This window comes from Carassius carassius, chromosome 15 (genome assembly GCF_963082965.1).
Source record: "Carassius carassius chromosome 15, fCarCar2.1, whole genome shotgun sequence".
NCBI classification, from domain to species: Eukaryota; Metazoa; Chordata; class Actinopteri; order Cypriniformes; family Cyprinidae; genus Carassius; species Carassius carassius.
Genome location: NC_081769.1, coordinates 21,524,133 through 21,541,427, shown reverse-complemented (window position 1 = coordinate 21,541,427; position 17,295 = coordinate 21,524,133). Strand labels below are relative to the sequence as shown.

At 36.2% G+C, this 17,295-nt stretch overlaps 1 protein-coding gene across 1 annotated transcript; it reads left to right on the top strand.

Moving 5' to 3' along the window:
- Positions 1 to 435: 435 nt before the first annotated feature.
- On the top strand, positions 436 to 16,777 carry abcb4 (ATP-binding cassette, sub-family B (MDR/TAP), member 4). The gene is made up of 27 exons (XM_059567960.1): positions 436 to 606; positions 937 to 1,000; positions 1,458 to 1,626; positions 1,733 to 1,784; positions 1,890 to 2,081; positions 2,163 to 2,334; positions 2,986 to 3,110; positions 3,461 to 3,632; positions 3,814 to 3,927; positions 7,421 to 7,531; positions 7,624 to 7,749; positions 7,839 to 8,042; positions 8,143 to 8,313; positions 8,390 to 8,551; positions 9,770 to 9,931; positions 10,062 to 10,205; positions 10,323 to 10,427; positions 11,434 to 11,511; positions 11,622 to 11,705; positions 12,032 to 12,235; positions 12,328 to 12,428; positions 12,536 to 12,676; positions 13,460 to 13,616; positions 13,921 to 14,118; positions 14,620 to 14,826; positions 15,475 to 15,621; positions 15,906 to 16,777. The coding sequence occupies exons 1-27, from the start codon at positions 545 to 547 to the stop codon at positions 16,101 to 16,103; spliced, it is 3,822 nt and encodes a 1,273-aa protein (XP_059423943.1). The 5' UTR covers positions 436 to 544; the 3' UTR covers positions 16,104 to 16,777.
- The last annotated feature ends 518 nt before the right edge of the window (positions 16,778 to 17,295 follow it).

The window sequence follows — 17,295 nt, the reverse complement described above, 5'->3', positions numbered from 1 at the left end:
CAACGAAATTACTAAATTTAAAAGCTTACCCTGTGAATAATGCGTAATGTTACTATGTGAATGAGATTCCAAATAAATGTATGATTTTAACTACGGCTTTTGGGAAGGAATTTCTGAAACCACGTCTTTAAGGATCAGGAAACGTTATTGATTTCGGCAGTATTTAAAGCTACAGGATTCGCTCCAAACTGAGCTCGTCAAAAGTCTCCGACTTTGAACGTTTATTATAAGCGCATATTTTTCACTGTTGAACCGACAGATTTTTATCATTTTACTTCTCTGAACACCTTGAAGTTATCATTTAAGCGACGTGTTTACATGGTAGATATTATGTAGGAGGGTATCCTCTGTGAATGCTAGCAGGTTAGATCAGTATTTATTCTGTAAACTCGGTTTATGGTGCCTGTGATTGCACAGTGTGTGTACAGTTATAGTATCTTCTTATATAACAGCACAAAACCACCTGCCCCATCAAGACCTCTAACTCCAGACTAACACCTACTATCAGACTATCAGCATCGACGATAAACAATTAAACGCAAACATGGGCAAGAAGGACAAAATGAATATATCAAATGGCAAAAAAGAGGAGAATGGAGATGTAAGGTAAATGACTTTACTGTTATAAAGCAAGCCAGGTTACACTGATGTTTTAAGAGCTATTTGTTCTAACAAATACATTTGTTTGATCTGTAATTATGGTTCATGTCCTGGAATAATATATCCATGTCACAAAATATTTAGATAATTTATTTTATATTCAAACAAGGACTATGTTAACTATGTAACTGTAAAATATATTACAATTTTTTTTACAATTATTTTATTATTATCTTATTTTTATAAATTGTATTATTTATAGAATTTTTTTTGTTTACTTACTCCACTTGCTGTAATTACTTCATCTTTCAAACTTAATTGTGATTTTTTTCCCAGCAGTGAGAAAAATGGCAAGAAAGAGGAGAAAGAAAAGGTGGAGATGGTGGGAACATTTGAAATAGTGAGTGAAATATTAAATATATTATTAGTATTTGTAGTACTGTTGTTATTTATTATTTGTGAAATTAAAAATACCTGCACAGCCATAAAATTGTGTGTACTAAGTCATTTTAAATAAAAATAACTTTTTTTATTTTAAATATTTTTTAAATACTTCAGCAATGCTGTAACCAATGGATTGAAATAAGCCTTAATTAAAAATGGATGTGGTGAAGAACTCATTTTGTTGATTGAAATTTCATGGATTCTCTTCGCTAAAATGCCTTAAGACTAAATCCCTTGAACAATCTTGGCATTGATTTCAGGTTTTACTATGTATCATGGTATTGTCTTTCTCAGCATGATCACAGTGCTGTTTATATTATTTTTAAGAGTCTATAAAATATCAATATCAGTAAAAATATATCAAAAATGCATTAAGACTAACTTATTCTTAAAGAAGTGTGTCTGTGTGTCAGTTTCGCTATGCAGATGGTGTCGACATTTTTCTAATGCTGCTTGCCACAGTCATGTCCATAGCTAATGGGGCAGTACTTCCTCTCATGGTTATTGTATTTGGAGACATGACAGACAGCTTTGTGGATGATACAGTAGCAGATAATTTCAAGAACATCACCCTTTCCCCCAGTGAGTGTATAATTTGTATCCCTTGTCAATCTACTATTGTTTCAAAGGGAAATCTGCTAGGTTTTTTCTCAAAACTAACAATAACATATGGTCTTTTCATGTCTAGACTTCACCATCTCACAGCCAAGTAATGAGACTTTAGGAGAGAAGATGACAAGGTAAGACCACTGTGATTTGCATTGGAACGCTTCAATTTTCTTTCACGTTTCAATGTAATTTAAAAATCTTTCTTAGTGTATGATAGTCTTGTTTCTCCTTCTCAGGCATGCTATATACTACAGCATCATGGGATTTGTAGTTTTGGTTGCCGCATATATGCAGGTGGCCTTTTGGACTCTTGCCGCAGGACGTCAGGTGAAGAAACTTAGAAAGAGATTCTTTCACTCCATCATGAAACAGGAGATCGGCTGGTTTGATGTCAATGAGACAGGACAGCTCAACACACGCCTCACAGAGTATGAAGTGCAATAAGAGTCATTTATCTACATATTATGCATGCACACACACCTACATCACACTCTTTCTTTTCTCTGCAGTGATGTCTACAAAATAAATGAAGGCATTGGGGATAAGCTTGGCATGCTGCTTCAGAATCTGACCACCTTTTTAACTGGCATCATCATTGGTTTTGTCAAAAGCTGGAAGCTGACCCTCGTCATTCTCGCTGTTAGTCCTTTACTCGGGATCTCAGCTGCTATCATCGGAAAGGTGGGATAAAAAAGAAATATGAAGAGAGCGTTTGAATGTTTTTACATCTATAGTAAGCTCCTGACTCACATAGTGCCCCTCTACAACAAACAACCCTATTTTAGTTTATTATTGTGGTTTTATCACTGTATACATTTCTGCCTAGCTGTAAAAGAGAATTAAATAACGTAAATGATCAACAAGGACAAATACAGAGATATTATAGCTTTAAGTTTGGCATCAGTAAGATGTAAAAAAAAAAAAGTAAAAAAGTAAAAAATTTATTCTGCAAAGATGCATTAAATTGACTGAAGTGACAGTACAGACATTTATAATATCATAAACTATTGCTATTTTAAAATAATGCTGTTCTTTGGAACTTTTTATTCATCAAAATAAATCCTGAAAAAAAAATATCACAGTTTCTACAAAAATATTAGCCAGCAGGACTGTTTTCAACATTGATGATACTTATTACAATTATTACTGTAGGATCATTAGACTCTCGAGTAATGGCTGCTGAAAATTCAGCTTTGCCATCTTTGTAAAATTAAAATTGTTCAATTTGATTAAATAAATGCAGTCTTGGTGAGCATAAGAGATTTCTTTCAAAACCAGTCCAAAGTTATTTTGATGCAGTGAAAAAGCAACATTGCATCCCTGCCTCATTAGGTGATGACGACATTCACGTCGAGGGAACAGACGGCCTACGCCAAGGCTGGAGCAGTGGCTGAGGAAGTGCTGTCATCCATCAGAACTGTCTTTGCCTTTGGTGGACAGAAGAAAGAGATTCTGAGGTGTGTTTGAATATCATCCTGTTTCTTAAAGAACGTCAGCACTGTTTCATAGCGGAAGTCAGATGATTACATGCATGTTTTGTGGTACATGACACAGAGTGATAAACCACCTGACCTTTCTATGACCTAAACCTAAACCAGTTCAAATTTCAAACCAACTTAGAACCATAAAGACTAGACAACTTCGAAGGAGTTATGTTCAACATTATGGTCTGGTCTTGAAAGTTTCTGTCTATATGCTGTCCCATAATGTGAATAGGAGAAACTTGGGAAGAGGGTGTGGAATTAGTTTGATCATCATATTTTTTACATCAAGGATAATAAATGACTTTTTTTTCTGTTTTCCAAAGGTACCACAAAAACTTAGAGGATGCTAAGAACGTTGGCATAAGGAAGGCCATCACTGTGAACATTGCTATGGGCTTCACATTCTTCATGATTTATATGTCCTATGCACTGGCCTTTTGGTATGGCAGCACTCTTATCCTGGCTGGAGAATTCAGTATCGGCCTACTTTTAACTGTAAGTCACTGCAGCGTTATTACAAAGCCTCACAAATCTCTGTGGTCTTCTGAAACCCAGAGTCACATTGGTCATAATCATAATTAGCAAGTGGTCGTGTTTTCTTCATGGGAACTTCAAGCAGACTGATAAATAAGCATGAGATTGCCTCACAAGTGCATTTTCTGTTCCTCTATTTTAGGTTTTCTTTTCAGTCCTAATTGGAGCTTTCGGCATAGGTCAGACGTCTCCTAACATCCAGTCCTTCTCTAGTGCAAGAGGGGCCGCACACAAAGTTTTTCAAATCATTGATCATGTGAGTGAACTCATTATTGGCTAATCATTATGCTTTCAGAGTATTACGTTACATAATTGTTGAAAGAAAAACAACTGTCCCCAATGCAGAAGAAGATCCATAATGTAATTGCTTTCTGGGATGCTAGGCAGAATATCAGTATTTTATTTCTTCAATTAAAAAGTGCCCTAAAACTGTAAAATCTGACTCTGACCATTCGTCCCATCTCAACTAACTAAACACTTCCCCTTTTCTAAAAATAACTCTCTTTTGGTATCGTATATTTTATTCAGATTCAGATGGAGTCTTCCTACAATAATTGTCACAACACAATATATGCATGTCTTTTAAAAGGCTGCAAGCCAAGAATATAACTAATTAACCTCTTAACTGTTACCCAACCCCTCAGAAGGACACCTAAGTTTACTTTATTACAAATAAATCCTAATCTAACCATGAAAAACTCTATATCGTTGGAAATGTCTAAGACTTCTAAATAGATATTTTACCACAGTTTTTTGTTACAAATTATGTAGGAAAAGTAATAGATACATTTAGAACAAGAGTGCGCCACAAAAATCTACATCTTACCTGACCTTTGTCACAAAGTCTTTTTTTCTTCACCTTTTTTCCTATCAGGCTTTAGAAATCATCATAAATTATATATCAATTGAAAGCTTAAAACCTCAAAATTAATTCTGTGAAAACCAATAAAAAATCGGACATTACATTACTGTGGAAATGGTACATTAATAAATTAATTATAACAATTAAAATTTGGATAGTGCACATTCACATCTGTTCAAAAATGGGATTGACAGGTAAAAGGTTAAAAAGATGGTATGAGTGTCATCATGTCCTGTGGTCATGAAAAAATTGTAAATATTATGAACATTGTGATTTCCAGGACCAGAAAAGTCATGAAAATGTATAATGATTGTACAACCCGAATTCCGGAAAAGTTGGGACGTTTTTTAAATTTTAATAAAATGAAAACTAAAGGAATTTCAAATCACATGAGCCAATATTTTATTCACAATAGAACACAGATAACGTAGCAAATGTTTAAACTGAGAAATTTTACACTTTTATCCACTTAATTAGCTCATTTAAAATTTAGTGCCTGCTACAGGTCTCAAAAAAGTTGGCACGGGGGCAACAAATGGCTAAAAAAGCAAGCAGTTTTGAAAAGATTCAGCTGGGAGAACATCTAGTGATTAATTAAGTTAATTGATATCAGGTCTGTAACATGATTAGCTATAAAAGCTTTGTCTTAGAGAAGCAGAGTCTCTCAGAAGTAAAGATGGGCAGAGGCTCTCCAATCTGTGAAAGACTGCGTAAAAAAATTGTGGAAAACTTTAAAAACAATGTTCCTCAACGTCAAATTGCAAAGGCTTTGCAAATCTCATCATCTACAGTGCATAACATCATCAAAAGATTCAGAGAAACTGGAGAAATCTCTGTGCGTAAGGGACAAGGCCGGAGACCTTTATTGGATGCCCGTGGTCTTCGGGCTCTCAGACGACACTGCATCACTCATCGGCATGATTGTGTCAATGACATTACTAAATGGGCCCAGGAATACTTTCAGAAACCACTGTCGGTAAACACAATCCGCCGTGCCATCAGCGGATGCCAACTAAAGCTCTATCATGCAAAAAGGAAGCCATATGTGAACATGGTCCAGAAGCGCCGTCGTGTCCTGTGGGCCAAGGCTCATTTAAAATGGACTATTTCAAAGTGGAATAGTGTTTTATGGTCAGACGAGTCCAAATTTGACATTCTTGTTGGAAATCACGGACGCCGTGTTCTCCGGGCTAAAGAGGAGGGAGACCTTCCAGCATGTTATCAGCGTTCAGTTCAAAAGCCAGCATCTCTGATGGTATGGGGGTGCATAAGTGCATACGGTATGGGCAGCTTGCATGTTTTGGAAGGCTCTGTGAATGCTGAAAGGTATATAAAGGTTTTAGAGCAACATATGCTTCCCTCCAAACAACGTCTATTTCAGGGAAGGCCTTGTTTATTTCAGCAGGACAATGCAAAACCACATACTGCAGCTATAACAACAGCATGGCTTCGTCGTAGAAGAGTCCGGGTGCTAACCTGGCCTGCCTGCAGTCCAGATCTTTCACCTATAGAGAACATTTGGCGCATCATTAAACGAAAAATACGTCAAAGACGACCACGAACTCTTCAGCAGCTGGAAATCTATATAAGGCAAGAATGGGACCAAATTCCAACAGCAAAACTCCAGCAACTCATAGCCTCAATGCCCAGACGTCTTCAAACTGTTTTGAAAAGAAAAGGAGATGCTACACCATGGTAAACATGCCCCGTCCCAACTATTTTGAGACCTGTAGCAGAAATCAAAATTGAAATGAGCTCATTTTGTGCATAAAATTGTAAACTTTCTCAGTTTATACATTTGCTATGTTATCTATGTTCTATTGTGAATAAAATATTGGCTCATGTGATTTGAAAGGCTTTTAGTTTTCATTTTATTAAAATTTAAAAAACGTCCCAACTTTTCCGGAATTCGGGTTGTATATGATCGTCTCTGCATGACTCAAAATGACTAAAAAAACTGAATCTACTATTTAGCCACACTGAAATCTGAAACAGAATACTTTACCACTTTTATACATATGCTACAATTCAAAGGTCTTGGGTCAATAAGAATTTTTTTTTTTTGAAAGTGGTCTCTTAATGCTCAACAATGCTCATTTATTTGATCAAAAATACAGTAAAAACTGAAATATTGTGAAATATTATTAAAATGTAAAGAATGTACTGTATTTATATTGTGTGAATGCAGCACTCTTTCTGAAATGATTTTAAAAAGACATAAATGACTGGAAGATTCATGAAGAAGTCAAGAAAGCCCATTAATCAAATAAGGCCTGACTTTTGAAGTATATTGCATTGTTTTCTTACTTTGTTGAATTATAGCTCCAGGTATATTCTGGTTATTTTTACATCCTTTCAGCTGTACTGTACAGTACAGATCATTTAGCCAATCATATCGCCTTCCTCCTTCAGAAAGTGCAGCTCATTCGGCTTTAATTTTTTGAACATTTAAACAGTAGCAGAGCAGTAAAATGGTTTGATTTGTACCTTCTCTTCGGTGTTCCAAGAAGGGCAAGCCTGAACAATTAAAACACACAAGACTAAACTTTGTCTTTATTTAGACTCAGATGTTCAAGTGTAAACAAACATCACACACACAGTGAGCAGACAGCGGCTTTGAGATAAAATCCAGTGACAAAAATGTGCGCAAAAATAATCCAGAGCCAAGTTGCGTAACTTCCCCTCATTGTATTAGCACCAGAAAAAATGGCCTGGTCTCAGGATCAGAGGTGCTTCCCTACTGAGATCAAATGAATAGAAGACCACAGGGAACCAGTTTTCTCTGGTGTAGAGCAATCAGTGTGATATTGACGTCTATTAGTCTGAATGAGGTTTGAATATGAACTTTCAATACAATTCTCTCATTATCCTTTTTTTCCACCAACAGGAATCCAAAATCAACAGTTTCTCTGAGGAAGGCTACAGACTTGATGTTGTAAAAGGAAACATAGAGTTCAAAAACATTCACTTCACATACCCTTCACGACAGGATGTGAAAGTAGGACCATCAAACGATTCATTAAAAACCATTTGACCAAATTACTTTAGAGAATGAAAAGACTCCAGCTATGGCTCTGTTTTGGCTTGTAGGTTCTGAATGGCATGAATCTTAAAGTCATGAGCGGACAGACCATTGCTTTGGTGGGCAGCAGTGGGTGTGGAAAAAGCACAACGATCCAGCTCCTACAACGCTTCTATGACCCACAGGAAGGAACGGTAAGTACTAAGAAAAGCTGAGGTACAATCTCCTTGACCTTCCTGTTTTTTATCCCAACTTTACATTTTCTTTTCCTCTAACCTCTCAGGTGACTATAGATGGGCATGATATTCGCTCTCTGAACGTGCGAGGTCTGAGAGAACTGATTGGTGTAGTAAGCCAGGAGCCGGTGTTGTTCGCCACAACCATCTCAGAAAACATCCGCTATGGCCGCCAAGATGTCACCCAGGAGGAGATCGAGCAGGCCGCACGTGAAGCCAATGCCTACAACTTCATCATGAAGCTCCCAGATGTACATCATTTTACATCATCTTACTTTTAAATTAATTTGATCAATCAGATTAAAAAGATTGATCAGGTAGACTCTGACCAATATCTCTGGTCATTTTCAGAAATTTGAGACTCTAGTTGGTGATAGAGGCACCCAGATGAGTGGTGGACAAAAGCAGCGTATTGCTATTGCAAGAGCGCTTGTGCGCAACCCAAAGATCCTGCTTCTTGATGAGGCTACGTCTGCTCTGGATGCAGAGAGTGAGACTATTGTGCAAGCAGCGTTAGATAAGGTAACAAAAAATAGTGGTCTGGAAATATTGTGTGTTTGTGTGTATCTATATACCAATTTTTTATACATCTGTATAGGTCAGGCTGGGCAGAACTACCATTATAGTGGCTCACCGGCTGTCTACTATTAGAAATGCTGATGTCATTGCTGGATTCCAGAATGGTGTAATTGTAGAACTGGGCACACATGACGAACTGATGGAGAGAAAAGGAATCTACCAGTCTCTTGTTTCTATGCAGGTTAGAAACCCATAGTGCCATAGTCTTGTGAGTAGTGCAATGACATATGAAGTAGGTGCTCTTGATTGAGTTCGAGTTTGAGACACAATGAAGGACTTTTCCTGGTCCTATTCTCCACTTAATTGTTTTCATTCTTTCATTTTCCTGATTAAATTTAAATTTAAATTCCTGGTTAAATTTCATTGTCCATTAAAGGTGAAAATAGCCCTTTGACATAGCTTTGACTTAACAGTGATCTGTAGCAACTAGAAATCATTCATGTTCTACAAGAGTTGCCAGTTTGAAGCAACATGAGTACCAATAGCTATGAAAGATATTGAGCAGATAGTAAAGCTCACACGATCTTTGTCAAATATTTCTGTAAAGTAGCAACCAAAACTTCAGGGACTTGACAATCTCAAATGGTTGAATTACTGTCATTGTGTTTAACGTCCACAAGGTAACACATTTTATAAATATGTAATGTAGTTTATCCTTCTGGATTTTACTGGATTGTTTTTGAAGCTAAAACATGTTATCATTTAAGTCTAGTGATATTGGTCCTGCCTGCTATGTTTAGCACCAGAAAAGAAAAGTTTCAAAGGCAAGCAAGTTGTTATATTTTGCTGAATGTTTATGGAGTCAAATATTTATTTCGCATGCTCTGATATATTGTGCGTGATAACCAGTGTTGGGTAAGTTACTAAAAAAAAGTAATCCACTACAAATTACTAATTACTTCTTTAAAATTGTAATATGATTACATTACTGATTACTGCATTTAAAAAGTAATCAGATTACTAACTACTTTACTGTAAAGTTACTTTCAAGTTTAATTTACTTTTCAAGTTATCAAACATAGAAAATACACTACTAAGAGAAACAAATTTTTCTCGAATTCGAATTCAAATATGACCTTTCATTGCGTCTAAAGATTGTAGGACTCGTCTGCACTTTAGCTCACATTGTCCGGTGATTTCTGTCGCGCAAAACATGTCGTGCAAAACATGATTTTTACTTCATAATTTTTAACACTGCATTTGTAGCTTAAGTAATGTAATTTTATTTGCATAAGTAACTGTAATCAAATTACATACATTTAAAATGTAACGCATTACTTTACTGCGTTACCAGGAAAAGTAATTAAATGACTGTGTAATGAGTTATAGCCAACTCTGGTGATAACAAATGGAAAATGAATTCTGTGGTCTATTATGAGTTTCCTGGTTTGAATCACAGATGTTTAAGAGCACAAAGGACACAGAGGAGCGCAAAGAGGAGATGACTATGGATGAAAAGAGTCCCTCAGTCAGCTCTCTGAATGATCGCACACTCTTCAGACAGAAATCAACAAGTGGCTCAGAAAAAGTTCAGCAGGATGAAGAGAAACAGACAGAGGAGGTAACAGACCAGGTGTAGACAATAATGAGTTTCATGTTTTCTTTCCTTTTTTGTATTTTATGATCTAATCATTTTGGTTGAAATTATTTGACATAGTTCATTTTCTATTTGTTCTCTCTTTTGTTTGTAGGAGAAAGCTCCAAACATCTCCTTCCTGACAGTCCTGAAACTAAATGGACCGGAATGGCCATATATGGTGGTTGGAGTATTATGTGCCACCATAAACGGAGGCTTGCAGCCTGCATTTGCTGTCATTTTCTCTAAAATCATTGCTGTATGTTGCACACGAAAATTAAATATGAATAATGCTAGCCATAATTGACAGTCAGCATTAGAGAGACATTTTTCCTCAAACATTTATTTTCCTGTCTCCTCATTTCTTCTTCTCTAGGTGTTTGCTGAGATAGATCAGGATGTTATACGAAAGAGGACTGAGCTCTACTCTCTGCTGTTCGCTGGCATTGGGGTTGTGTCCTTTTTCACTTTGTTCTTTCAGGTTTGTTTTTTTGTTACAGCATCAATGTTCAAACAGAAAATATAAACTGCCTTGAATGCTAAACAAAACATGTAGAACTTGACTATATATAATAATAGAGTACTTGGGTCCCATCTTGATACACGTTCAGTTCAGAGATGGAGAAGTATGGTTTTATAGATCAAAGGTGTTCATGTCAGGTTTTTGTTCTGATAAGCATACATGTGAGGGGCATCCTGTACATTGAGTGGTAGTAAAAAGTTCATATGATCTTTCTTATCTGAAAGCTGATGACTGTTGTGAAATACCACTTTGTAAACACCAATGAATATCAGACAGATCTATGAATTATTTGCCTAGTCAATCTAAACCTGCTAATGGAACAATAGAACTCAAATAGAGAAAAAGAAAATATATTTAAATGTAAATTCACAAATTTATTATAAAATTACATATACTTTGAAATAAATGTTACAAAAGATTTATATTTCAATTTAAATGTTGTTCTTTCTTTTCTCTCTGTTCAAAGAATACTGAAAAAGCACCAAAAAGTTCCACAAAAATATTAAACAGCTGTTTTGATAATACCCAATGTACCTTGAGTACCAGAGCAGCATATTAGAATGATTTCTGAAGGATCGTGTGAGACTGAAGACTGGAGTAATGATGCTGAAAATTCTGCTTTGCCACTACTAGAATAAAAAAAAAAAATTTTAAATAGAAAAAAGGTTTCACTGTATTACTATTTTACTGTGTTTTTGATCGAACAAATGCAGCCTTGGTGAGCAAGAGACTTTCAAAAGACTTTTCCATCAATAATGAAAGCCCTTTTATGGATTTTATGAAGAAAAAAAACAGTGCTTCATCAAATTAAAATAAAATACTATTATAACTGTCAGAACATATTAAATGCATTGTATTAGTCAAAACGCATGACAATTTTTTAAAACCCTATTAAGAAACAATGTTATGTCTTAAAGCTTCATTTTTGTGTTCAAAAGTGTTCATAGTTTTTAATTTCTTTTAGGGTTTCTGTTTTGGAAAAGCTGGTGAGATTCTGACCATGCGAATGAGGTTTAAAGCCTTTAATGCTATGATGAGACAGGTGAGATGGTAACTGGCATAAACCAATCATCTCAAGATTTACCCCAAAGAAGCTTTTTATGTATGTCTGCTGATGGAGAGTAGTACGACACCTGTCTGTGTGTATTTTAGGACCTGAGCTGGTATGATAACAGTAAGAACAGTGTGGGTGCGCTGACCACCAGACTGGCTGCAGATACAGCTCAAGTGCAGGGTGTAAGTCTTATTTCATATTTCACCACAGAGAGTAACACATTGTCCCAAGCTCCTAAATTGATAGCCATGTAGAGTAACAAAGTAGCTCATCACTAATTGCACTGACTCCCTATTTCCTATGTACTGTATTTTTTAAGCTCCATTTGATTTCAGCTTAGTCTGCTTTATTAATGTTAAACTCTATATATTTGTATTACAAATGTAGTACAGATTAAATAGTGTTTCAATTTAAGAAATAAAGGTAAGTGTTGAAAATGACATGTTTTTTTTTCCTTATTAACACAGTAGCTCATCACAAATGGCACACTGACTTTATTTTTCAACAGGCAACTGGTGTCAGATTGGCAACACTGGCGCAGAATGTGGCCAACTTGGGCACCGCCATTATCATCTCATTTGTGTATGGCTGGCAGCTGACCCTCCTCATTCTCTCCATTGTGCCAATCATGGCTGTGGCTGGAGCCATTCAGATGAAGTTACTGGCAGGACATGCTCTAAAAGACAAGAAAGAGCTTGAGCAAGCTGGGAAGGTGAACATTTATACTTGTACTTTAATGCAGCACAAATTAAATCACTTGTCTTAAATGACTACTTGTCTGCAATGTATTTATTTCCCATTCAGATTGCAACTGAAGCCATTGAGAATATCCGTACTGTGGTTTCATTGACCAGGGAGAGCAAGTTTGAGACTCTGTATGAGGAAAACTTAGTTGTGCCCTACAAGTATGTTTGAATAATGACTAATAGTAATTCTATTATATAACTATTAGGATTCAAAATGAGCTTGATAATTGATGATAAGATAATTGATGTTTGTCTGATGTCCTTAGAAACGCTAAGAAAAAAGCACATGTTTTCGGCCTGACTTTCTCCTTCTCTCAAGCGATGATCTATTTCGCTTATGCTGGCTGTTTCAAGTTCGGCTCTTGGCTCATTGAACAAAAGCTGATGACCTTCGAGGGTGTCTTTCTGTAAGTGACTCACAGCAGACTATGGAATATGTCACATTGTCACAGGTAGTTCAAATGCGTAAAACATAAACAGAAGTAAGTGAGGTCAAGTAGTAGAGACACAAACCAGCTAAAACACTACAGTGCAGGGGTTAAGTGGGAGTGGATTGGGTGGTACAAAGTCCGCTGGTTTCTAAAGTATAGGTTAATAATTACAGAAGATAAAATGAGTTAGAACAATCTATCCAGATGAGCAGTGAATGTAGATTTTCTCTTAGACAACACAGAAACAAAGCTGGTGATTCATTACATTTACAGAGAGAAGATTCAAGAGGATCCATGTTATCTAACAAGTGGGCTCTTTTGAACAGAGCCATAATTAAAACTCTTAATAACTAATTAAATAGCCGTGTTTACCCATAGGACCAGAGTCTAATCAATATTATGAAGCGGGCTACACATAGATACACACGTGGTCAGAATTGTTGGTACCCTTGGTAAATATGATCAAAGAAGGCTGTGAAAATAAATCTGCATTTTTAATCCTTTGGATCTTTTATTTGAGAAAATCACATAAACCTAACCTTTCTTTGGAGAATAAGAATTTAAAATGGGTGGGGGATATCATTCTAAAATCAATGTTTTTTTATCAAATACATGTTGGACACAATTACAGACCTACTTAGATTTTTTCAGCCAAATTTGACAAATTCTGTGACATTCCGTGTTTTAGAGTAAATTTCATTTTTATTACTGTTAATATTAATGTTAACCCTGGGTGATATATCTGTTTGTGTCTCTCAGTGTGATCTCAGCTGTGGTGTATGGAGCAATGGCTGTTGGAGAGGCAAACTCATTCACCCCAAACTATGCCAAGGCCAAGATGGCTGCTTCTCATATCCTGATGCTCATCAACAGAGTCCCAGCCATTGACAGTGCCTCAGAGGATGGAGACAAGCCGGTATTCCTTTCACACATGCACCTGAACACCAGAATACACCGTATGCCCAATACACGATAAAAAGCTTTCTAATTGTAGTGAATCTTAATTCTAGACACAATCTCCCCAGTTCTTAGAAGCATGTCATGAAATGAATAATCGACCACTTCTGCTGTTCTAAGACTCTACCGTAATCTGATAAGACTCAGGCAGAGCTGGACTCCTGTGCCATTCAATGTGTTCATCAGGAGACTAATAAATTGCCATGTCGACACTAGTACACACAAATTTGCTCTGATGTTACTATTTCCTATAATCTTTGTAGGATCAATTTGAAGGGAATGTGAGTTTTGAAGATGTGCTTTTTAACTACCCGTCCCGACCGGATGTACCAGTGCTGCAGGGTCTCAGGCTCCGGGTGAAGAAGGGACAAACTCTCGCTCTGGTGGGCAGCAGTGGCTGTGGCAAGAGCACCACCATCCAATTACTGGAGAGATTTTATGACCCTCAGCAGGGCAAAGTGGTAGGAAAACACACACACATACAGATGTGACTCAGTGACTTTTTTAGCATATATTATATAATAACTTTTATTGACAGGTTCATGATTTTCCCACGGGTATCTAATTGACTAAATAGTTTCACTCATCCAACTCAGCAAGATGTCATTCACATACATGCACTGTCATTCAGTACACAACAGCCATGGAAGTCAAAATCTTTCTCAAAGGTCAGTGATAAGTTATCTTAAGGCAGGCCAAAAAACAAGGAAACCCGGATATGCACATTAAAGGATGCTTCTCTTTCACCTGCATACTCAGGTCCTTGACCTTTATGACTCAGACCATAACACAAACCTGTTTACAAAAAAACTTTATTATAGCAAAATAATATTTAGCCTTCAGGGCCAAAAACAAGATACTGTACCTGTTACAGAAATTTGAATTGGATAATAAAGAAGCATTGAGATGCATAATACCAGTAATAAAACATTGTTTTGGTAAAAGTTACCCTTTATTAACAGATGCTGGATGACAATGATGCAAAGCAACTGAATATCCACTGGCTGCGCTCGCAAATTGGCATCGTTTCCCAGGAGCCTGTGCTGTTTGACTGCAGTCTGGCAGAGAACATCGCATACGGAGACAACAGCAGAAAAGTCAGCCAGCAGGAGATCGAAGAGGCTGCTAAGGCTGCTAACATACATTCCTTTATAGAGGGGCTGCCACAGGTACAGTGCAACCATCATCCTCATGGACACCCCATTCAAGAGTCAGTCAGGGGGCAAAACTAAGAACTTTAAAAAATACGTTTATTCAGTAAGGACACATTCAACTGATCATAAGTGACAGTAAAGACATTTTTATGTCACAAAATATTTATACTTCAAATACAGTAAATGTTCTTTTGAACATTTGATTAATCAAAGAATCCTGGAAAAATACAGTAAGCAGCACAACTGATTTCAACAACAACAACAAAATTATTAAAGGATCAAGTCACACTAAAGACGTAATGGCTGCTGAAAATGTATATATTAAAATATATTATGCCATATTTTAAAATATGAAATTGTTATTGTAAATTCTAATAACATTCACATTAATAACTCCAAATTTTTAAAACCTAAAAATATAGTACCAACCCAAAACAGTAGTGTACATTAGAATCAAAAAGCAATAAAATAATCAATAAATGTTCTAATCTTGTAAAAAAAAAAAAAAAAATATATATATATATATATATATATATATATATATATATATATATATATATATATATATATATATATATATATATATATATATATATATATATTTATATATACCTATAATGACTAACTACAATTTAACCATATAATATTGTGTTTTGGTTGCAGCAATACCAGACACAAGCAGGTGATAAAGGTACACAGCTGTCAGGAGGGCAGAAGCAGCGTATTGCTATAGCGAGGGCCATCCTCCGAAACCCCAAGCTCTTGCTGCTCGATGAAGCCACATCTGCTCTGGACACTGAGAGTGAGAAGGTTAGATCACAGTTCACACAACAGCAGGATACACTCGTCATACACAGTGCAGTTATATATTATAGCCAAAATCATATCATCTATCACAATGGTTTAAACCAGAAATCAAAGCTATGAGTTTGGGAAAACATTTTTGATTTTGGTTACCCGTTCATACGGATAGTATTCAAGCTGCTTCTGGATTAACAAGACAATTGAGAATTTCGCCTGCTAGAAAATAGTGAAGAGACTGTATTTCTTTTACTCAGTTTCCCTGGTCTCTCTTCTCTCTGTCCTGTGAGTAGATAGTGCAGGATGCTCTGGATAAGGCACGCGAGGGCCGCACTTGTATCATCGTAGCCCACCGGCTGTCCACCATCCAGAACGCAGACCGTATAGCTGTGGTCCAAAACGGGGTTGTGATTGAGCAGGGCACACATCAGCAGCTCCTCAGCCAGCAGGGGGCGTACTACACCCTCGTCACCTCTCAGATGAGTCACTGATGGTCAAGAGCAGATTCTAGGTAAAAAAAAAAAATTCTCAAAATACACGCTGGCCTGTTTTAAATTTTGAGTGCCATTGCTACAGGAAGCCGGGAAAATAATAAGAATGTGGACATTTGTGTCCAAGTCTAATGTTAGCAGAGCAGTGCCTGACTAAATATTGTGTAACTGTCCGTGCCTTGTTGTTTTGTACTTTTCAGTTTTAAGATGTAACATTAATCCAAATCAAAGCTTTCTTGTTGCTGATTTAATTGTATTTTTTAAAAAAAAGGTATTTCTATTAACCGTTCTACCAAGCACTACCATATTCTGATTTCCTGGTCACACACTGTGTACATGCAGAAGGCAGAACATTTCAAATGTGATTGTCTTTGCATAATAATGTACAGTAATTTATATATACATAATTGGTCCATTTGTGCCTAATGCCAAAAATGTTTCCTTGCTTTCTCATTAGTGAAGATAGTTATTGTTCTTCAGGTGAGAAGATGACCAAAGAGTTTGTATAATGATGAGTGACTACATGATAGTGTTCTCTGTGTGTGGTGCCTTGATATTTATCAGACTAACGTAATGATGGTTTATATGGTCTTTTTATGGCATTGTTCTTATCGCACATACTGTAAAAGCCTACTGTAAAAAAAAAAAAGAGAATAAAGATTCCATTTTTCATTTGCCTAATTTTTTATTTCCTATTCTACAGTACATTGAAGTCATAAAAGTAGATAGTAGATTTTTTCTTAAAAATGTATAAAGTAGTTATTTTTTGTACTTAAGTTAAATTTTAAAGACGCAATGAATGGTGCATTTCCTCTGAAATGTAGGACAGGCATTATTCTAGTCTTCAGGGGTTGATGTGAGGCAGATCTGAATGTGAGCTTGCGGTTGATTGCAAGAAGGTTTGGACAAAATAATTGGAAAAGTTCAGCACAAATCATGAGAAAGGCCTGTCATTTAACCCTTAGATCTGCAAAAAAAAAAAAAAAAAAAAAAAACTCAAAAGAAAAAAACATGATTGAGTCATTCATTCACAATAAGATCAACAACATGCATTTAGAAAATAACTTAAATTTAGAAGTCAGTCATGTTTGCAAACCTAAATCACATTCACAGCTGGTTTACTGTCACAGTGTCAGGAAGCCATATGCCAAGCTAGATACTGATTACAATATAATATTTCACTCATCTTGCC